Source organism: Tachyglossus aculeatus, chromosome 25 (genome assembly GCF_015852505.1).
Source record: "Tachyglossus aculeatus isolate mTacAcu1 chromosome 25, mTacAcu1.pri, whole genome shotgun sequence".
NCBI classification, from domain to species: domain Eukaryota; kingdom Metazoa; phylum Chordata; class Mammalia; order Monotremata; family Tachyglossidae; genus Tachyglossus; species Tachyglossus aculeatus.
In genome coordinates this window covers 24,933,583-24,956,989 of record NC_052090.1, presented here as the reverse complement: position 1 = coordinate 24,956,989, position 23,407 = coordinate 24,933,583, and the positions used below count along the sequence as shown (strand labels likewise).

The following is a 23,407-nucleotide window of genomic DNA, read 5'->3' as shown; positions in this document are numbered from 1 at the left end:
AGTCAATTTCTGGTCCTTAGAGAAGCAGTGCGGCCCAGTGGCTAGAGCCCGGGCTTGGGAGTCAGCGGGATCTGGGTTCTAATCCCGGTTCTGCCACCGGTCTGCTGCGTGACCTTGGCCAGGTCACTTCACTTCCCCGGGCCTCGTCCACAAAGTAAGGATGAGGACGGCGAGCCCCAGGCGGGATGGGGGCTGTGTCCAGCCTGATGAGCTTGGATCTACCCCAGCGCTTAGTATAGTGCCTCACACTTAGGAAGCGCCTATTAAATAGCATTAAAAAAACAAATTGAATCTTGCCTGTGATCGTGAGTTGGCATTCGGACACAGACGCCGCCGTTAGGGAGAGCTGGAAGAAAAGCCAAACAGGGCCTAGGATTTTTCGGCCCAAATAACGGGAAAAGACCCCGGAATCTCTTCAATAACACAAATGCACTTAGGAGCTTTTGGACAAAGAAAGGAGAGACTTCGAGAAGACCCTGCCTCTCTGCAAAGGTGATTCAGAAAAGAGCCACCGGAAAGCAGGCTGGGCATTGAGCGAACTCAGGTTGGACCCTCTCCGTCTCCGATTCCCATTATTTTATTTTTTTATGGAATCTGTTGGGCGCTTATTAGGTGCCAGGCACTGTACTAAGCCCCGGGGTTGAGACAAGGCAATCAGAATGGACGCAGTCCATGTCCCACGTGGGGCTCGCAGTCTTAATCCCCGTTTTACAGATGGGATAACTGAAGGACAGAGAATAATAACAATTATCATCAATCGTATTTATTGAGCGCTTACTGTGTGCAGAGCACTGTACTAAGCGCTTAAAACGCTGTTCTAAGCGCTGGGGTGGATACAAGGTGATCAGGTTGTCCCATGTGGGGCTCACAATCTTAATCCCCATTTTACAGATGAGGGAACCGAGGCCCAGAGAAGTTAAGTGACTTGCCCAATTATGCCAAGTATGATAATCACGGTATTTGTTAGGGGCTTACTAAGTGCCAGGGAGCGTACTAAGCGCCAGGGTGGACACAGTCCCTGTTCCACATGGTGACCGGCCCAAGGTTATTATTACTATCAAGAACGATAATAATAATGGCATTCGTTAAGTGCTTACTGGTGCCAAGAAGCGTACTAAACGTCGGGTAGATCCAAGTTAATCATGATGATCCCGCGGCAGACGAGCGACGGAGCCGGGATGAGAACCCAAGTCCAGCTCTTTCCGCTGGGCCACGCTGTTTCTCCCGGAAAGCGTTCCGGGTTATTTCTTCCTGCTATTCGGGAGCGCTTGGCTACCGGGCAGTGTCCGGTTTCACACCCTGACGAGCGACTTCCCTTCGCTTCCGGATCCTGGAATTTGCGCCGGCCCGCGGGCGACCAGGTGACGGAGGGAAGCAGCGTGGCCCGGCGGAAAGAGCCCGGGCCCGGGAGTCGGAGGATCTGGGTTCTCATCCCAGCTGTGTGACCCTGGGTGAGTCGCTTCGCTTCTCTGGGCCTCGGTCCCCTCGTCTGCCAAACGGGGATGAAGACGCGGAGCCCCAGGCGGGGCAGGGACCGCGTCCGATCCGACCGGCTCGGATCTACCCAAGCGCTCGGTACGGTGAGCGCTTAACGGAGCCCTTAAGAAAAAAAAAATCCACCTACAGTGGAAGGGGAGGGGATCAAAAAAGTCAGATGTCGCCGAATACGGTTCCTAATAGAGCTGTTTTTATTTTATTCACAGTTCGGGACTCGTGGTTTGGGGCTGTCTGGTTACAAAACGCAGTCTCGGCTCTTGTATTTTCAACAGGACTGAAACTTAACTGTTCATGCCATGCAAAAATAACGTGTTATGCACTTCGGAGGGGGGACGGGGGGAAGGAGGGAAGGGGCGGGGAGGTCCTGGGTCTAAGGTCGCTCGCCGCCCGTGGTTGTAAGAAAGGGGTTTCTTTATTGCTCTTGGAAGTAGTCACATGCTGGTCTCCCGTGTGGGGCAGTAGCCAGCGGTCCCCGGGTCGGCCCGGATCTGGGGGGCGAACACGTGGTTTCCCACCTTGCTCCCTTCCGGCCGATCGTCCCTCCGGACGTCCCCCGCGGCGGGAAGACGTTCTCGCGTCCAGTTGTGAGCCGTGTCCGGGGCCGGGGGAGAGCCCCCTCCCGTCAGAGGGTCTCTCCGGTCCCCCCGCCGGCCCCCGGGGCAGTTCGTCTCGGGGCCCGCCGGCCCGTCGGGGGAGGCCCGGCGGGGCTCTAGAAAGTCTTCGTCCTCGTCCATCTCGGTGAAACTCCTCCTCTCCCGCGTGGACAGGGCGGAGCGCTTCTGGGGGGGCGACCGAGGATGGGGGCTGCGGGCCGCGGGGCCGCCCCGTCCCCTCGAGTCCCCCCTCGGGGGGCGGCCCTCCTCCCCGGCCCCCGGGCCCGGGGCCGGCCTGTGCTCCCGCGGGAGGTCAAAGGGCAGGCCGGGCCCGGGCGGGAGCGGGGACCTCTCGGCCTCGGCGAAGTCCGTGGTGCAGCTGGTGAAGCTGTCGATGCTGGACGTGCTCCGCATGTCCGTGACGCCGTCCTGCCGGGCCACGGCCAGCTGCTCCCGGCGCCGGGCCGCCTCCGCCCTCTCCATCTCCTCCTCCCGGTCCTCCTCCCCGTCCTCGTCGTCCCCGTCCTCCCCGCCCTCCTCCTCGTCCTCCTCCTCCTCCTCCTCCTCCTCCTTCCCGCCCCCCGGCCCGTCCGCCTCCCGCGGCTGCGGCCCCCGCCCTCTCCGCCGGAGGTCAGGGGTCAGGGCGGGGGGCGGCCTGCCCTTGGCGATCTCGTTGTAGAGCATCTGCAGCCTGTGGGCGCTCAGGGGCTGCGGCCCGGCGGCCGTGTTGTTGAGCAGCTCGCGGGGGTCCCTCCGGCCCACCTCCTGGTAGCCGTCGGCCGGGCCGGCCTCGGCCAGGGCCCGCCGGGCCCACTTCCAGCGGCTGGGGGACGGGCGGCCGTCGGGCGCGGGGCCCCGGGCCGGCTCGCCCGCCTTGTCGGCCGCCACGTCCAGCAGCTCGGCCCCGCGGGCGAAGGCGTCCTTGAGGTTCATGGAGACGATGCTGCCGTTGCGCTTGGCCCGCTCCAGGGCCTCCCGGCGCTTCAGGGCCTTCTCCTGCCGCTTCTGCTCCTTGTAGAACTCGGAGAAGTTGTTGACGATGATGGGGATGGGCAGCGCGATGACCAGCACCCCGGCGATGCAGCAGAGCCCCCCGACGATCTTGCCCAGCAGGGTCTTGGGGTAGATGTCCCCGTAGCCCACGGTGGTCATGGTGATGGTGGCCCACCAGAAGGAGGCCGGGATGCTGGTGAACTTGGTGGCGTCCTCGTCCTTCTCGGCGAAGAAGACCAGGCTGGAGAAGATCATGATGCCCATGGCCAGGAAGAGGATCAGCAGGCCCAGCTCGTTGTAGCTCCGCCTCAGCGTGAAGCCCAGGGACTGGAGGCCCGTGGAGTGGCGGGCCAGCTTCAGGATGCGCAGGATCCGCATGATGCGGAAGATCTGCACCACCCGCCGCACGTTCTGGAACTGGAGGACGCTCTTGTTGGACTCGGTCAGGAAGAGGGTGACGTAGTAGGGGAGGATGGCCAGGAGGTCGATGACGTTGAGCGGGCCCTTGAAGAACTTCCACTTGTTGGGCGAGGACAGGAAGCGGAGCAGGTACTCCATGGTGAACCAGGCGATGCAAACCGCCTCCACGTGGGCCAGCTGCCGGTTGTCGTTGGGCTGGCCGAACTCGTCCGTCTCCTGCAGCTCGGGGAGCGTGTTCAGGGACAGGGCGATGGTCGACAGGACGATGAACAGGATGGACACGATGGCCAGGATCTGGAAGACAGGGAGGGCGGGCCGGGTTAGCGGACGGCCTCGGGGCCGGGGGACGGAGACGGGCTCTTCTCGGCCGGCGGGCCGGGCCGCCCGCCCCCGCGACCCGGATTCCTTCTTGGAGAAGGGAGGGGAGGACGGGGAACGGGGAAGACGGGAGGAGGAGGAGGAAGAGAAGGAAGGGGAGCGGCGGGGCCGGGAAACCGGCACGTTCCCTGCCCACGACGAGCTTACGGTCTCCGCTCTTCCGGGCTACTGTTCCCCGCCCCTAAGGAGGGAGGCGGCGCGGCCCGGTGGGTAGAGCCCGGCGGTCGGAAGGACCCCGGTTCTCGTCCCTGCTGTGCGATCCCGGGCGAGTCGCTTCGCTTCGGGCCTCAGTTCCCTCAGCTGGAAAACGGGGGATGAGGCCGGTAGCCCCTTGAGGGCCGTGGTCCGCGTCCGACCCGATCGGCTTGTCTCTCCCCCGGCGCTCAGGACGGGGCCCGGCGCGGAGGAAGAGCTTAACAAATGCCATTAAAAAAAAAAGACCAGAGAGGAGGAGGAAGGGGAAGAGAAGGAGGGGAAAGAAGTGGAGGAGGAAGAGGAAAAGGCAGTTAGTCGAGCCTGGCTCTTTCCAAGATTTTACAGCTCGGAACACTGCTACATTCGGGAGGAAACTCTCTGCACCGGGAGCCAGTTTAGGGGGAAAGGGAAGATTTCATCCATTTCCTCAAGTGGGAAACACGTCGACCGACATGGCTCTGCTACACACGGGAGGGACCGCTCTGCCCCGGGAGCCAGTTTAGGGGGAAAGGGAAGATTTCATCCACTTCATCAAGTGGGAAACACGTCGACCGACACGGCTCTGCTACACGCGGGAGGAACCGCTCTGCCCCGGGAGCCAGTTTTGGGGGAAAGGGAAGATTTCATCCATTTCCTCAAGTAGGAAACACGTCGACCGACACGGCTCCGCTACACGCGGGAGGAACCTCTCTGCCCCGGGAGCCGGTTTAGGGGAAAGGGAAGATTTCATCCATTTCCTCAAGCGGGAAACACGTCGACCGACACGGCTCTGCTACACGCGGGAGGAACTTCTCTGCCCCGGGAGCCAGTTTAGGGGAAAGGGAGGATTTCATCCATTTCCTCAAGTGGGAAACACGTCGACCGACCCGGCTCTGCTACACGCGGGAGGAACCTCTCTGCCCCGGAAGCAAGTTTAGGGGAAAGGGAAGATTTCATCCATTTCCTCAAGTGGGAAACACGTCGATCGACACGGCTCTGTCGTGTAAGGTCATCGCGGCTCTTCTCGGGGTTAATCCGTCTAAGCCGGAGGGGAGAGAGAGGGGCTCCTTCCTAATCAGCGTCAGCGTACTCGATAGGAAATGGAGGGACAAGATACCGAACCGTGAAGTTCGGGAGACTGATCCGATCGACGAAGCCAGGCTCGCCTTAACGAGGAGGAAAATCCGGGGGCTCGGGGGGTGGGAACGGTGGGGGCCCATCCCGTCGTCGACCCCCGGTCCAACACGTCCTACCTCTGGCCCGGAATGCCCTCCCTCCTCAAATCCGCCGAATTAGCACACTTCTCCTCTTCAAAGGCCCACTGAGAGCGCGACTAGAGAAGCCGAGTGGCACGGGATTAAAACTGTGAGCCCCGTGTGGGACAGGGATTGTGTCAATCAATCAATCAATCAATCAATCGTATTTATTGAGCACTTACTGTGTGCAGAGCACTGGACTAAGCGCTTGGGAAGTACAAGTTGGCAGCACATAGAGATGGTCCCTACCCAACAGAGGGCTTACAGTCTAGAAGGGGGAGAAGGAGAACAAAACAAAACATGTTAACGAAATAAAATAAATAGAATAAATATGTACAAGTAAAATAATCAATCAATCATATTTATTGACCGCTTACTGTGTGCAGAGCACTGTACTAAGCACTTGGGAAGTACAAGTTGGCAACATATAGAGACAGTCCCTACCCAACAGCGGGCTCACAGTCTAGAAGGGGAAGACAGAGAACAAAACCAAACATATTAACGAAATAAAATAAATAGAATAGATATGTACAAGTTAAATAAATAAATAAATAGAGTAATAAATACATACAAACATATATACATATATACAGGTGCTATGGGGAAGGGAAGGAGGTAAGGCTTGTATCTACCCCAACGCTTAGAACAGTGCTTGACATGGAGAAAGTGCTTAACCAGTACTACTACTATCATCATTATTATTATTATTATTATTACTACCAACTCTCATAGTCAACGCTCTAAGACCCCGGGAAGGAGCCCGGGCTTTGGAATCATTGGTCATGGGTTCAAATCCCGGCTCTGCCAATTGCTAGCTGTCACTTTGGGCAAGTCACTTAACTTCTCTGTGCCTCAGTTCCCTCATCTGTGAAATGGGGATTAAGACGGTGGGACAACCTGATCACCTTGTAACCTCCCCAGCACTTAGAACAGCGCTTAATAAATGCCATTATTATTATTATTACTGAAAGCTCACCTCCTCCAGGAGGCCTTCCCAGACTGAGCCCCCCCTTCTCCTCTGCTTCCCCTCCCTCTGTTCTACCCCCCTTCCCACCCCATAGCATTTGTGTATATAGGTACACATTTATAATTACAATTGTTTTAATTTTTATTAATGATGTGTACACATCTATAATTCTATTTATATATAATGACGCTACAGAGGCCTGTTTACTTGTTTTGATGTCTGTCTCCCCCCTTCTAGACTGTGAGCCCGCTGTGGGCAGGGACTGTCTGTCTCTGTTGCCGAATTGGACTTCCCAAGCGCCTAGTACAGTGCTCCGCACACCGTAAGCGCTCAGTAAATACGACTGAATGAATGAAAGAGGAAAAGCAGCGTGGCCTTGAGAAAAGAAACCGGGCTTGGGAGTCAGAGGACCTTATGTTCTCAGCCCGGCTTGTCCGCTGTGTGACCTCGGGCGAGTCACTTCACCTCTCTGGGCCTCAGTCTCCTCGTTTGTAAAATGGGGATTAAAACTGTGAGCCCCGTGTGGGACAGGGATTGTGTCCGACCTGCTTAGCTTGTGTCTACCCCAACGCTTAGAACAGTGCTTGACATGGAGAAAGTGCTTAACCAGTACTATCAATCAATCAATCAACTGTATTTATTGAGATTAAACTCCTCGTAAACATTATTACTGTTAGAGGCCAGAAGGAAGGTGCCAATGTTTAGTGACGCTTTCCCCAAAGTCAGACGAGCCTGCTGTTGGGTAGGGACCATCTCTAGATGTTGCCAACTTGTACTTCCCAAGCGCTTAGTCCAGTGCTCTGCACACAGTAAGCGCTCAATAAATACCACTGAATGAATGAATGAATGAATGAATGGAAGGGAACCAGATGGCTCAGAGACTAACGCCCGCGTGAAATATTTATCAAGAGGTTCCTTCTGACCGGAAAAGATTCCTCATTCCAACACAGTTCTCCTGCAACTTTGAGCCACGCTAAGTTAAGTGACTTGCCCAAAGTCACACAACTGACAAGTGGCGGAACCAGGATTTGAACCCATGACCTCGGACTCCCAAGCCAGTGCTCTTTCCACTGAGCCATGCTACTCTATTTATTTTACTTGTAAATATTTACTATTCTATTTATTTTGTTAAGGTTGTGCGTCCTCCCACTCCCCAATCCTCCCGCCTTACCTCCTTCCCCTCCCCACAGCTCCTGCATATATGTATATATGTTTGGACGGATTTATTACTCTATTTGTACATATTTATTCTATTTATTTTATTTCATTAATATGTTCTGTCTTGTTGTCCGTCTCCCGCTTCTAGACTGTGAGCCCACTGTTGGGTAGGGACCATCTCCGTATGTTGCCAACTTGTACTTCCCAAGCGCTTAGGACAGTGCTCTGCACACAGTAAGCGCTCAATAAATACGACTGACTGAATGAATGAATGAATGGGAATCGGAAGGACCTGCGTTCTAATCCTGGCTCCGCCACTTGTCTGCCGTGTGCCCTTGGGCAAGTCTCTTCACTGCGCTGGGCCTCAGTTCCCTCATCCGAAGAGTGTGAGCCGCACGTGGGACAACCTGATTACCTTGTGTCTACTCGAGCGCTTAGTACAGTGCTTGACACATAGCAAGCGCTTAACAGATGCTATTATTATTATTATTATTATTATTATTATTATTATTATTATTAGACTGTGAGTTCATTATGGGCAACCCAGACTGAGCCCCCTCCTTCCTCTCCCCCTCGTCCCCTTCTCTATCCCCCCCGCCTTACCACCTCCCCTTCCCCACAGCACCTGTATATATGGATATATTTGTACGTATTTATTACTCTATTTATTTATTTTACTTGTACATATCTATTCTATTTATTTTATTTTGTTAATATGTTTGGTTTTGTTCTCTGTCTCCCCCTTCTAGACTGTGAGCCCACTGTTGGGTAGGGACTGTCTCTAGACGTTGCCAACTTGGACTTCCCAAGCGCTTAGTACAGTGCTCTGCACACAGTAAGCGCTCCATCCCCCCCCGCCTTACCTTCTTCCCTTCCCCACAGCACCTGTATATATGTATAGATGTTTGGACGGATTTATTACTCTATTTATTTATTTTACTTTATTTTATTTTACTTGTACATATCTATTCTATTTATTTTATTTTGTTAATATGTTTTGTTTTGTTCTCTGTCTCCCCCTTCTAGACTGTGAGACCACTGTCAGGTAGGGACCGTCTCTATATGTTGCCAACTTGGACTTCCCAAGCGCTTAGTACAGTGCTCTGCACATAGTAAGCGCTACATCCCCCCCGCCTTACCTCCTTCCCTTCCCCACAGCACCTGTATATATGTATAGATGTTTGGACGGATTTATTACTCTATTTATTTATTTTACTTTATTTTACTTGTACATATCTATTCTATTTATTTTATTTTGTTAATATGTTTTGTTTTGTTCTCTGTCTCCCCCTTCTAGACTGTGAGCCCACTGTTGGGTAGGGACTGTCTCTAGATGTTGCCAACTTGGACTTCCCATGCGCTTAGTACAGTGCTCTGCACACAGTAAGCGCTCCACCCCCCAGCCTGACCTCCTTCCCTTCCCCACAGCACCTGTATATATGTATAGATGTTTGGACGGATCTATTACTCTATTTATTTTACTTTTATTGTATTTCACTTGTACATATCTATTCCATTTATTTTATTTTGTTAATATGTTTGGTTTTGTCGTCCGTCTCCCCCTTCTAGACTGTGAGCCCACCGTCGGGTAGGGACCGTCTCTAGACGTTGCCAACTTGGACTTCCCAAGCGCTTAGTCCAGTGCTCGGCACACAGTAAGCGCTCAATAAATACGACTGATTGATTGATTGAAGGAACGCGTCTGCTGATTCCGTAGCAGCCTCCTCTCCCAAGCGCTTCGCACCGTGCTCCGCACGTATATACCAATCAATCGTATTTATTGAGCGCTTACTGTGTGCAGAGCACTGGACTAAGCGCTTGGGAAGTCCAAGTTGGCAACATATAGAGACAGTCTCTACCCAACAGTGGGCTCACAGTCTAGAAGAGGACAGTTTCACACCCCTCTGCTCGGTGACTTGGTTATTTGTAATAACTCCTGAAGATTGTGAGCGTGTTGTTTTATTAAGGGCACTTCACGCTTGGTTAATTCTTTGTAAATAGACGGAATTCAGGAACACTTACTTATCAGCCAGGGCCTATTTTTATTTCCAAGCAAACAAACATTAATTTGCGCCCCGCTATCCACGGAATCGCTCCCGGTGGCAGCCCTGATTGTACCCTTTGTGGGTCCGCGATGGGAACGTCATCATCATCATCAATCGTATTTATTGAGCGCTTACTGTGTGCAGAGCACTGTACTAAGCGCTTGGGAAGTACAAATTGGCAACATAGAGAGACAGTCCCTACCCAACAGTGGGCTCACAGTCTAAAAGGGGGAGACAAAACCAAACATACTAATAAAATAAAATAAATGGATGTGGTCTGCTCATAATAATAATAATAATGATGGCATTTATTAAGCACTTACTATGTGCAGAGCACTGTTCTAAGCGCTGGGGAGGTTACACGGTGATCAGGTTGTCCCACGTGGGGTTCACAGTCTTAATCCCCATTTTCCAGATGAGGGAACTGAGGCACAGAGAAGTGAAGTGACTTGCCCGAAGTCACACAGCTGACAAGTGGCGGAGCCGGGATTTGAACCCATGACCCCGACTCCAAAGCCCGTGTTCTTTCCTCTGAGCCACGCTGCTCATTCATTCAGTCGTATTTATTGAGCGCTTACTGTGTGCAGAGCGCTGTACTAGGCGCTTGGGAAGTCCAAGTTGGCAACGTATAGAGACGGTCCCTACCCGACAGTGGGCTCACAGTCTAGAAGCTCATCATCATCATCCGCTGTCGAGAGGCCGTGCGGCCTAATGGGTAGAGCCCGGGCCTTGGGGTCAGAAGGATCCGGGTTCTCACCCTGTCTGCTGGATGATCGTGGCCCAGTCACTTCAATTCTCTGCTCTTGAGAAGCAGCGTGGCTCAGTGGAAAGAGCCCGGGCTTTGGAGTCGGAGGTCATGGGTTCAAATCCCGGCTCCGCCACTGGTCCGCTGTGTGACTTTGGGCAAGTCACTTCACTTCTCTGGGCCTGTTACCTCATCTGGAAAATGGGGATTAATTAAGACCGTGAGCCCCCCGTGGGACAACCTGATCACCTTGTAACCTCCCCAGCGCTTAGAATAGTGCTTTGCATGTAGTAAGCGCTTAATAAATGCCATCATTATTATTATTATTATTATTCTCTGATCCTCAGGTACCTCATCTGTAAAACAAGGATTAAGACTGTGAGCCCCATGTGGGACAACCTGATGACCTTGTATTCCCCCCCCAGCGCTTACAACAGTGCTTCGCACGTTGTAAGCACTTAACAAATACCATCATTATTATTATCTGAGTCCTCGAGACTGTAGAATGGAAGCTCACTGTGGGCAGGGAATCTGTTATATTGCCGTATTGTCCTCTCCCAAGTGCTTAGTACAGCGCTCCGCACATGGTAAGTGCTCAATAAATACGCCGACCGACTGTTTTCTATTTTCCTTACCCCCGAAGACTCCTTTTGGAAGCTGAATTCACGGCAGAATCCACGGGGTCTCCCTCTCTCCTCTCCTCCGCCCCCCGACAGCATTCCAGAAAACACTGGAACCCGATCCCGGTCGAATGCAGTCTCGGAATTCCCCCGGCGGTGCCGACTTCCCATCCGGAGCTCATCGATTTAACAGGAAATGAATCTGTGATCCGACCAACCGCGGTACCCAGAAAACAAGGCGTCGGGACAAAAATAGACAACAAAAAGAGGCCCGGGAAGGCCGAGGAAATGGATGTGCTCTAACATTCCGGCCGCCTCTCAAAACAACCCATAGATATTCCCTGAAATGTAGAACAAATCTGAAAATGGAAAATGCCTTGGGTTATTTACCGGGCTCGGACCAAGAACGGACCATTTGGTTCCTAGCGGCCTTTTGGATGCCACCAGAATTCATCAGCCCGGGACTAATTTTTCATCATCATCATCAATCGTATTTATTGAGCGCTTACTGTGTGCAGAGCACTGTACTAAGCGCTTGGGAAGTACAAATTGGCAACATATAGAGACAGTCCCTACCCAACAGTGGGCTCACAGTCTAAAAGGGGGAGACAGAGAACAAAACCAAACATACTAACAAAATAAAATAAATAGAATAGATTTCACTGGAGAAGCAGTAGGGTGTAGTGGCTAGAGACGAGCCTGGGGGTTGGAGAGTCATGGGTTCTAATCCTGGCTCTGCCACTTGTCCGGGCAAACCCTTTTCCTTCTCCTATAGCGCTAACCTTCTCACTGGGCCTCCATCTCGCCTGCCTTCCCGCCGATCCCGGCCCGCGTCCCGCCTCTGTCCCAGAACGCCCTCCCTCCTCAAATCCCACAGGCAATGACTTTTCCTTCCTTCAAAGCCTTTACTGAAAGCCCATCTCCTCCAGGAGGCCTTCCCTGACTGAGCCCCCTTTCCCTCTTCTCCCGCTCCCTTCTGCGTCACCCCGACTCGCTCCCTTTCTTCATTTAAATAAATATAATATAATATAAATAAATAAATATAATATATTATAATACACAATAATATAAATATATTATTTATTTTACTTGTACATATCTATTCTATTTATTTTATTTTTTTAGTATGTTTGGTTTTGTTCTCCGTCTCCCCCTTTTAGACTGTGAGCCCACTGTTGGGTAGGGACTGTCTCTAGATGTTGCCAACTTGGACTTCCCAAGCGCTTAGTACAGTGCTCTGTACACAGTAAGCGCTCAATAAATACAATTGATTGATTGATTGATTGATTTCCCCCCTCCCGGCCCCACACCACTTATGTCCACATCTCTCATTTATTGATTTCTATTTATGTCAGTCTCCCGGCCTCTAAACTGTAAGCTCGTTGCGGGTGGGGAATGTGTCTTTACTGCTGTATTGCACTCTCCCGAGCGCTTAGTCCAGTGCTCTGCATTCTGCGATCGAATGATTGACCGAATAAGTTTCCCTCTAGTCAAATCCTCTATTTATTACTCTATTATTATTATTATTATCTATTATTACTCTGTTTATTTTACTTGTACATATCTATTCTATTTATTTTATTTTGTTAGTATGTTTCGTTTTGTTCTCTGTCTCCCCCTTTTAGATTGTGAGCCCACTGTTGGGTAGGGACCGTCTCTATACGTTGACAACTTGGACTTCCCAAGCGCTTAGTACAGTGCTCTGCACACAGTAAGCGCTCAATAAATACGATTGATTGATTGATTGATTTCCCCCCTCCCAGCCCCACATCACTTATGTCCACATCTCTTATTTATTGATTTCTATTCATGTCCGTCTCCCGGCCTCTAAACTGTAAGCTCATTGCGGGTGGGGAATGTGTCTGTTTACTGTTGTATTGCACTCTCCCGAGCGCTTAGTCCAGTGCCCTGCATTCTGCGATCGAATGATTGACTGAATAAGCTTCCCTCTAGTCAAACCCTCTATTTATTACTCTATTATTACTTATTTATTTTACTTGTACATATCTATTCTATTTATTTTATTTTGTTAGTGTGTTTGGTTTTGTTCCTGTCTCCCCCTTTTAGACTGTGAGCCCACTGTTGGGTAGGGACTGTCTCTATATGTTGCCAACTTGGACTTCCCAAGCGCTTAGTACAGTGCTTTGCACACAGTAAGCACTCAATAAATACGATTGATTGATTGATATCTATTCTATTTATTTTATTTTGTTAGTATGTTTGGTTTTGTTCTCTGTCTCCACCTTTTAGACGGTGAGCCCACTGTTGGGTAGGGACTGTCTCTATATGTTGCCAACTTGGACTTCCCAAGCGCTTAGTACAGTGCTCTGCACACAGTAAGTGCTCAATAAATACGATTGATTGATTGATATCTATTCTATTTATTTTATTTTGTTAGTATGTTTGGTTTTGTTCTCTGTTTCCCCCTTTTAGACTGTGAGCCCACTGTTGGGTAGGGGCCGTCTCTATATGTTGCCAACTTGGACTTCCCAAGCGCTTAGTACAGTGCTCTGCACACAGTAAGCACTCAATAAATACGATTGATCGATTGATTGATTGAAACCCTTTGGGAATTCCATCCATGTATACCTACCCCTCATTGAAGTTACTGACGCTTTGGGCCGGAAAACGTCCTGCCCGGAGGAATTCCTGAAGCTTGCCACCCATGATAGTTAAGAACTCCTAGTGATTCTCTTAATAATAGTAATAATAATAATAATAATAATAATAATAATAATAATAATGGTATTTGCTCAGTGCTTACTACGTGCCAAGCACTGTTCTAAGCGCTGGGCTAGATAAAAGCTAATCAGGTTGGGCCAGGTCCTTTCCATCATGGGATTCCCAGTCTTCAACCCCATTTTCCAGATGGGGGAACTGAGGTATGGAGAAGTGAAGTGACTTGCCCAAGGTCACACAGCAGACGAGGTCTTTCTGTCTCCCAGGCCCGGCCTCTATCCACTAGACCACACTGCCGATGCTCCCTATATTTCTCAAATTTCCCCAGAAACCCCAAATCTCAAAGGCTCAGGACACTCCTGCAGGTGTTTCTCCCTTTTGCTCCTGTGCCCTTCCAATCAATCAATCAATCCACGGTATTTACTGAGCGCTTACTATGTGCAGAGCACTGTACTAAACGCTTGGGAGATACACATGGGTAAACTTCAGAAGCCACGTGGCCAATCTTGGGCATCTAGGGGCCATGGATAATCCGGATGTTTTCCTCTGAGATGGGTGATTGGAATAGATTTCCCTCCTTCTGGGAATCTGGGGGAGGGAAAATAGGGAATCTGGGGGAGGGAAAATAGGGAATCTGGGGGAGGGAAAATAGGGAATCTGGGGGAGGGAAAATATGCAGCAGCGGTGAGCCAGGAAACAAACCCTTAGGCTAGGAGGTCAATGGAGAAGCGCTTAGTACAGTGCTCTGCACACAGTAAGCGCTCAATAAATACGATTGAATGAATGAATGGAGAAATAAGGTATGGATTTTGGGGGGTGGGAGGGAGGGAAGAGAGGCATGGGAGGAGTCGATAAACATGAATAAATGCACACACAGGTAGTGTGGCTCAGTGGGAAGAGCACGGGCTTGGGAGTCGGAGGTCTTGGGTTCTAATCCCGGCTCCGCCCCTTGTCAGCTGTGTGACTTGGGGCAAGTCACTTCACTTCTCTGGGCCTCAGTGACCTCATCTGTAAAATGGGGATGAAGACTGGAAGCCCCACGTGGGACAACCTGAGCACCTTGTATCTTCTCCAGTTCTTAGAACGGTGCCTGGCACATAGTAAGCATTTAACAAAATACCGTCATAATTATTATTATGATCATTATCCAGCACAGAGCAGGCGCTCAGCGCGGAGCTCTGCACACGGCAGGCGTTTAGTATAGTGCCCCATACATGCCGCTACTTCTGCCACTGAAGTAAATGGCCTTTGGGGGCGAGAGGCAGAGAGAGCATCCAACGGTCCAAACCCCTCCAAAGCAAAGCACTGTTCTAAGCGCTGCGGAGGATACAAGGTGATCAGGTTGCCCACGTCACAGTCTTCATCCCCATTTTCCAGATGAGGGAACTGAGGCCCAGAGAAGTGAAGCGACTCGCCCAAAGTCACACGGCTGGCAAGTGTGACTTGAACCCACGACCTCTGACTCCAAAGCCCGGGCTCTTTCCACTGAGCCACGCTGCTTCTCCAGGATATTGCCCTCTCCCAAGCGTTTAGTACAGTGCTTTGCACACAGTAAAGCACCTGGTCTCTGATCCCCGGGAGGAGACGGAGCGGGGAATGTCTCGCCTCGTCTGGCTCATCAGAACGGACGCTTCATTCCCCGACTTCTCCAAATGAGGCCTCTGGGTTTTATTTTTGGAAAATGTTCCCTGGCGCTTCTGAAACTTTAATGGCCTGTGAATGGCAGGGAAATTCCAGGCCGCTTTTGCCGGCTTTTCTTCGCTTTTCAGCGAGACCGGCTGGGGTCGGGGGGATGGGAGCCTGTAATAATAATAATAATAATAATAATAATAATAATAATGATGGCATTTGTTAAGCGCTTACTATGTGCAAAGCACTGTAGTAAGCGCTGGGGAGTATATAAGGTGATCAGGTTGTCCCACGTGGGACAGTCTTAATCCCCATTTTGCAGATGAGGTCACTGAGGCCCAGAGAAGTGAAGTGACTTGGCCAAGGGCCCACAGCAGACAAGGGGCGGAGCTGGGATTCGAACCCACGACCTCTGACTCCAAAGCCCGGGCTCTTTCCACTGAGCCACGCTGCTTCTCAAGGGAAGCTGGCCCAGGGGCAGGTGGGATTCTGGAGAAAATCAGCCAGTCAGTTGAATTTATTGAGCGTTTACTGTGTGCAGAGCACTGTACTAAGTGCTTGGGAGAGGACAATACAACAATAGACACATTCCCTGCCCACAGCGGGCTTACAGCCTAGAGGGGGAAGCAGATATGAATAGAAATGAATAATAATAATAATAATAATAATGGCATTTGTTAAGCGCTTACTATGTGCAAAGCACTGTACTAAGCGCTGGGGAGTATATAAGGTGATCAGGTTGTCCCACGTGGGACAGTCTTAATCCCCATTTTGCAGATGAGGTCACTGAGGCCCAGAGAAGTGAAGTGACTTGCCCAAAGTCACACAGCTGACAAGTGGCGGAGCCGGGATTCGAACCCATGACCTCTGACTCCAAAGCCCGTGCTCTTTCCACTGAGCCACGCTGCTTCTCTGTAGTCGAGGGAAGCTGGCCCAGGGGCAGGTGGGATTTTGGGAAAAAATCAGCCAGTCAGTTGAATTTATTGAGCGCTTACTGTGTGCAGAGCACTGTACTAAGTGCTTGGGAGAGGACAATATAACAATGGACACGTTCCCTGCCCACATCGGGTTTACAGCCTAGAGGGGGAAGCAGATATGAATAGAAATGAATAATAATAATAATAATAATGGCATTTGTTAAGCGCTTCTAAGCGCTGGGGAGGATACAAGGTGATAAGGTTGTCTCACGGGGGGTTCACAGTCTTAATTCCCATTTTACAGGTGAGGGAACTGAGGCACAGAGAAGTGAAGTGACTTTTTTTTTGATGGCATTTATTAAGCGCTTACTATGTGCCAAGCACTGTTCTAAGCGCCGGGGAGGATACACGGTGATCAGGTTGTCCCACGTGGGGTTCACAGTCTTCATCCCCATTTTCCAGATGAGGGAACCGAGGCCCAGAGAAGTGAAGCGACTCGCCCAAAGTCACCCGGCTGACAAGTGGCGGAGCCGGGATTTGAACCCACGGCCTCTGACTCCAAAGCCCGGGCTCTTTCCACTGAGCCACGCTGCTTCTCCAATCATTCAATGGTATTTATTGAGCGCTTACTGTGGGCACAGCACTGGACTAAGCACTTGGGAAGTACAAGTTGGCAACATATAGAGACGGTCCCTACCCAACAGTGGGCTCACAGTCTGGGCTCACAGTCTAGGCTCACAGTATACTGCACGCTCCCAAGCGTTTAGTACAGTGCTTTGCACACAGTAAGCGCTCAATAAATACGACTAAATCATCATCACCAATTGTATTTATTGAGCGCTTACTGTGTGCAGAGCACTGTACTAAGCGCTTGACTTATGAATAAGAGAATGAGGTCCAGGGCCCGAAAGAAGGAAGCGCTAGAAGTTGGAGGGTTCTGGGCCTGGTGCTTGCTGGGCAGGGGCGAGAGGGTCTCAGAAACCACCCGACCGCAGGGCGATCCTCTAGTAGCACAAATATTACTACCAAAACGACGAAAATGTTCAGGTGATATTTCATACGTTCATTCATTCATTCATTATTCATTCATTCATTCAATCGTATTCTATTTATTTTATTTGGTGAATATGTTTGGTTTTGTTCTCTGTCTCCCCCTTCTAGACTGTGAGCCCACTGTCGGGTAGGGACCATCTCTCTATGTTGCCAACTTGGACTTCCCAAGCGCCTAGTACAGTGCTCTGCACACAGTAAGCGCTCAAGAAATACGATTGATTGATTGATTGATTGACCGTCTCTATATGTTGCCAACTTGGACTTCCCAAGCGCTTAGTACAGTGCTCTGCACACAGTAAGCGCTCAATAAATACGATTGATTGCTTGCTTGTTTGTTTGTTAATGGCATTTATTGTACGTATTTATTACTCTTTATTTTACCTGTACATATTTATTCTATTTATTTTATTTTGTTAATATGTTTTGTCGTCTGTCTCCCCCTTCTAGACTGTGAGCCTGCTGTTGGGTAGGGACCGTCTCTAGATGTTGCCGACTTGGACTTCCCAAGTGCTTAGTACAGTGCTCTGCACACAGTAAGCGCTCAATAAATATGATTGATTGATTGATTGATTGTTAATGGCATTTATTGTACGTATTTATTACTCTTTATTTTATCTGTACATATTTATTCTATTTATTTTATTTGGTTAATATGTTTTGTTTTGTCGTCTGTCTCCCCCTTCTAGCCTGTAAGCCCGCTGTTGGGTAGGGACCGTCTCTAGATGTTGCCAACTTGGACTTCCCAAGTGCTTAGTACAGTGCTCTGCACACAGTAAGCGCTCAATAAATACGATTGATTGATTGATTGTTTGTTAATGGCATTTATTGTACGTATTTATTACTCTTTATTTTATCTGTACATATTTATTCTATTCATTTTATTTCGTTAATATGTTTTGTCGTCTGTCTTCCCCTTCCAGCCTGTGAGCCCACTGTTGGGTAGGGACTGTCTCTAGATGTTGCCGACTTGGACTTCCCAAGCACTTAGTACAGTGCTCTGCACACACTAAGCGCTCGATAAATACGATCGATTGATTGAGGATGAATGACGAGGCAAGTCAGAGTGGCGCAGAAGGGAGAGGGAAAAGTGGGTTTAGTCAGGGAAGGCTTCTGGGAGGACATGGGCCTTCAATGAGGTTTTAAAGTGGGGGAGAGCAATTATCTGTCTGGGTATGATACGATATGATATGATGATATCATATCATCCCCCTCCCCCTTTTAGACTGTGAGCCCACTGTTGGGTAGGGACTGTCTCTATATGTTGCCAATCTGTACTTCCCAAGCGCTTAGTACAGTGCTCTGCACATAGTAAGCGCTCAATAAATACGATTGATGATGATGATGATCCCCCTCCCCCTTTTAGACTGTGAGCCCACTGTTGGGTAGGGACTGTCTCTATATGTTGCCAACTTGGACTTCCCAAGTGCTTAGTACAGTGCTCTGCACACAGTAAGCGCTCAATAAATACTATTGATTGATTGATTGATTGATAGAGATCTCTCCCTTCAAGGCCCTACTGAGAGCTCACCTCCTCCAGGAGGCCTTCCCAGACTGAGCCCCTTCCTTCCTCTCCTCCTTGTCCCCCTCTCCATCCCCCCATCTTACCTCCTTCCCTTCCCCACAGCACCTGTATATATGCATATATGTTTGTACATATTTGTTACTCTATTTATTTATTTTACTTGTCCATATCTATGCTATTTATTTTATTTTGTTAGTATGTTTGGTTTTGTTCTCTGTCTCCCCCTTTCCGACTGTGAGCCCACTGATGGGTAGGGACTGTCTCTATAGGTTGCCAACTTGTACTTCCCAAGCGCTTCGTACAGTGCCCTGCACGCAGTAAGCGCTCAATAAATACGATTGATGATGAGGATGAAGAGCGGAGGGCAGTGTTCAGTATATGGAGTGTGTGTGTGTGTGTGTTTTGTCGTGGTGGGGGGGGTACTGCTGATGTATATAGGGTTCAGAAGGACATATGTTTCCGTTTTCAGAGGCCAGGGCGGTCTCCCGCGTCAGCAGATGGTGTTGGTTTTTCGGCTAAACCCGGTAGAATTGAGCGAGGAAACGAAGGCGAGAGGCTGGCCCTTTAAGTGGAAGAGGGGATTGCCATGAAATTCCCATCGCCTAGCAACGGAACACAAATCCTTCTCTCCCTCATCCATGGATGGGGGGGCAGGGGGGGTCCTTTTTGCCCCATGGGAAACGGGGGTTCTGGGCCGGAGGGATCTGAGGCCTGGGGTGGCTTGCCCACCATGGGTTGCGGGGATGAGATGGACAGCTTCCCCAGGGCCCTGAGGATGGAGGCGGAGGACACGGAGGCTGGGAGGAAGACCCCACTCCCCCCCGTCCACCATCTGTCGGCTCTCTAGAAATGTTCTGGGCCCTGAGCACACCCAGATGGACGATTCTCCAAGCCAACGATTCCAAGCGGGCTCGGCGCTGAGGTGGCTCTTCTATCAATCGATCCCTCCGTCGTATTTACTGGGCGTTCGTGCCCCGGGATCGACGCCTTACCGTGGCGGGAGAGTTGGCGCACGCTAACGGGATATTCTCTCGCCGGGGTCACCCAGGATGGAGAGGTCGAGGCCGAAGCATCCAAGTCGACCGACCCGGGCCGGGCGTCGGAAAGAGTCGAAGGCGGATAATAAATAATGATGGCATTTGTTAAGCGCTTACTATGAGCAAAGCACTGTTCTAAGTGCTGGGGGGGATACAAGGTGATCAGGTTGTCCCACGGGGGGTTCACAGTTTGAACCCCCATTTTACAGATGAGGTAACTGAGGCTCAGAGAAGTTAAGTGACTTGCGCAAAGTCACGCAGCTGACAAGCGGCGGAGTAGGGATTTGAACCCATGACCTCTGACTCCAAAGCCCGGGCTCTTTCCCCTGAGCCATGCTGCTTCTCTACTACTGCTGCTACTCCTCCTCCTTTTCTTCTTCCTCCTTTTCCTCCCCTTCCTCCTCCTCCTCTTCCTCCTCCTCCTCCTCTTCTTCTGCCTCCTTTTCCTTCCTCCTCTTCTTCCTCCTTTTTCCACCTCTTCCTCCTTCTCCTCTTCCTCCTCCTCTTCTTCTGCCTCCTTTTCCTCCCTCCTCTTCTTCCTCCTTTTCCACCTCTTCCTCCTTCTCTTCCTCGTCCTCCTCCTCCTCCTCCTCTTCATCTTTCTCCTCCTCATCCTCCTCCTTCTTCTCCTCCTCTCTTTCTCCTCCTCCTCTTTTCCTCCTCCTCCTCTTCCTCCTCCTCCTCCTCTTCCTCCTCCTCTTCTTCTGCCTCCTTTTCCTTCCTCCTCTTCTTCCTCCTTTTTCCACCTCTTCCTCCTTCTCCTCTTCCTCCTCCTCTTCTTCTGCCTCCTTTTCCTCCCTCCTCTTCTTCCTCCTTTTCCACCTCTTCCTCCTTCTCTTCCTCGTCCTCCTCCTCCTCCTCCTCCTCTTCATCTTTCTCCTCCTCATCCTCCTCCTTCTTCTCCTCCTCTCTTTCTCCTCCTCCTCCTCCTCCAAGGATAGCCTCCAAAGGACAGGTTTGTTTCCTGCACTCTAACTCAGGAGATTCCAGACAAGCGGGCAAGCCACCTTTCCTGAAAAGCCCATTATGCGGAGGAGGTTTGACCGTCTCCATTATCAGAGACAAAGTCTCTGGGCATAAATAAAGGATGCGTCAGCGCGTGCTCCCCGAGGGACGCTAGGGAAGGAAACCTACCACACGTTTGGACATCGCAGGGAATCCAACGGCCCCGGACACGCTTTAACGCGCTGCTCAGCTATCGGAGGGAAAGGGATCGTTTAGGTCAGGATTTCTTCGGCGGTGTTTTCTGACTAGTTTTCTAGACTGTGAGCCCACTGTTGGGTAGGGACTGTCTCTATATGTTGCCAGCTTGTACTTCCCAAGCGCTTAGTCCAGTGCTCTGCACACAGTAAGCGCTCAATAAATACGATTGATTGATTGATTCTGAGGAGAATGATGGAAACCCCCCCGAAGTAGTGTGGCCTAGTGGACAGACCAACGGGCTTGGGACTCAGAAGGGCATGGGTTCTCATCCCGGCTCCGCCCCTTGTCTGCTGTGGGACCTTGGCCAAGTCACTTCACTTCTCTGGGCCTCAGTTCCCTCATCTGTAAAATGGGGATGAAGACTGGGAGCCCCATGTGGGACAGGGACTGTGTCCAACCTGATTAGCTTGTATCCACCCCAACACTCAGTACAGTGCCTGGAGCCTAGTGAGAGCTTAACAAATACCTCAATTATTATTATTATTTATCCGAAGACATTTGATTGTGGCTCCCCGAACCTAAGAGAGCGCGTCATCGATTTCTTGAACGTGAAATAAATGTGATCGAACCGGGATGAAGGACCTCAATTAGGCTTTTTAGCAAACCCAGTTCGTCTTTACGGCCGTAGAAAGGGAAACCCAACCATAAACCCAGCCAGGCACGTCGGATGGGAGTGGGAACGATTTGTGTCGTCTCTCTCCTAACCGGGATGGGATAATAATAATAATAATAATAATGATGTTGGCATTTGTTAAGCGCTTACTATGTGCAAAGCACTGTTCTAAGCGCTTGGGGGGATACAAAGTGATCAGGTTGTCCCATGTGGGGCTCACAGTCTTAATCCCCATTTTACAGATGAGGTCACTGAGGCTCAGAGAAGTTAAGTGACTTGCCCAAGGTCACACAGCAGACATGTGGCGGAGCCGGGATTCGAACCCATGACCTCTGACTCCAAAGCCCGGGCTCTTTCCACTGAGCCACGCTGCTTCTCTATAATAATAGTATTTGTTAAGCTCTTACTATGTGCAAAGCACTGTTCTAAGCACTGGGGAGGTGACAAGGTGATCAGGTTGTCCCACAGGGATGAGACGATGAGAGAGAACATCGTCTCTCTCCAAACCGGGATGGGATGAGACAGTGAGGGAGATCACCTTCCAGGGAACCGGACAGAACGATTGTTGTCGTCTCTCTCCTAACCGGGATGGGACGAGACGATGAGGGAGAACATCGTCTCTCTCCAAACCGGGATGGGAATTGACAGTGAGGGAGATCACCTTCCGGGGAACCGGAGCATAAGAACAGCTCGGCGGATAATAAAAGCTGAAATCATTCCAGGAATCTCATCTGCTGTCCTTGATTTATGTGGGGGGTAACTTTCCCAGCTCCCGCGGCTGGGATTAGGACAGTGGACAGATGCAATTCACCTTCTGGTGGTCACACATTAGCTAGTGTTGGGACATACGGCTTCGCAAGGGATTAGTGCTAAAAATAGGTCGGGAGAAGGATTTCTTTTTCCATTTTTTTTTCCCGGCATTTATGAAGCGCTTACTCTGTGCGCCAGGCGCTGTATTAAGCACTGGGGTAGATCCAAGCTCTTCTGGATGGACACAGCCCCTGTCCCATGTGGGGCTCACGGGCTTCATCCCCATTTCCCAGATGAGGGAACGGAAGCCCAGAGAAGTGAAGCGACTTGCCCAAGGTCACCCAGCAGAGATGGCGGGGCCGGGATGAGAAGCCAGGGCCTTCTGACCCACTAAGCCATACCGCTTCTCGATCATCACCATCATCAATCGTATTTATTGAGCGCTTACTGTGTGCAGAGCACTGTACTAAGCGCTTGGGAAGTACAAGTTGGCAACGTATAGAGACAGTCCCTACCCAACAGTGGGCTCACAGTCTAAAAATGATGATGAACGGGATACCAATTTTTGGGCTGCATTGTGCCCCATCTCGTCTAGCTAACTCAGCGCTTAGTACAGTGCCCAGTGCTTAGTACAGTGCCTGGCACATAGTAAGCCCTTAAATACCACAATTAAGATTATTATTATCAACTCTGGCGCTTGCTGGCTTTAAAGGGAGTGAACAGGAAGAGAGATCTGGCCATTTAGCTTTCTTTAACGAATCAGTGAAGGGAGGTTTAAGTCAGTCAATCTTATTTATTGAGCGCCGACTGTGTGCAGAGCTCTGTACTTAGCGCTTGGGAGAGGACGACAGAGCGGTATAACGGACCCATTCCCTGCCCACAATTAGCTTACAGTCTATAGGACATTTAGAGGGATGGCTTCTTGTCGGAATCACTCTGTCATTCATTCAATCGTATTTATTGAGCGCTTACTGTGTGCAGAGCACTGGACTAAGCGCTTGGGAAGTACAAGTTGGCAACATATAGAGACGGTCCCTACCCAACAGCGGGCTCACAGGCTAGAAGGGGGAGACAGACAACAAAACATATAAACCAAATTCATTCAATTCATTCAATCGTATTTATTGAGCGCTTACTGTGTGCAGAGCACTGTACTAA

At 50.5% G+C, this 23,407-nt stretch overlaps 1 protein-coding gene across 1 annotated transcript in view; it reads right to left on the bottom strand.

The window, feature by feature from the left end:
• Positions 1–1,680: 1,680 nt before the first annotated feature.
• Positions 1,681–23,407, bottom strand: part of KCNB2 (potassium voltage-gated channel subfamily B member 2) — an 84,824-nt gene continuing 63,097 nt past the window's right edge. The window contains exons 2-3 of the mRNA XM_038766627.1: positions 2,685–3,797; positions 1,681–2,579 (exon numbers count right to left, since the gene is read on the bottom strand). Of these exons, the coding sequence (XP_038622555.1) occupies positions 1,929–2,579; positions 2,685–3,797 (1,764 nt within the window). The 3' untranslated portion in view covers positions 1,681–1,928. The remainder of the gene's footprint in view (positions 2,580–2,684; positions 3,798–23,407) is intronic.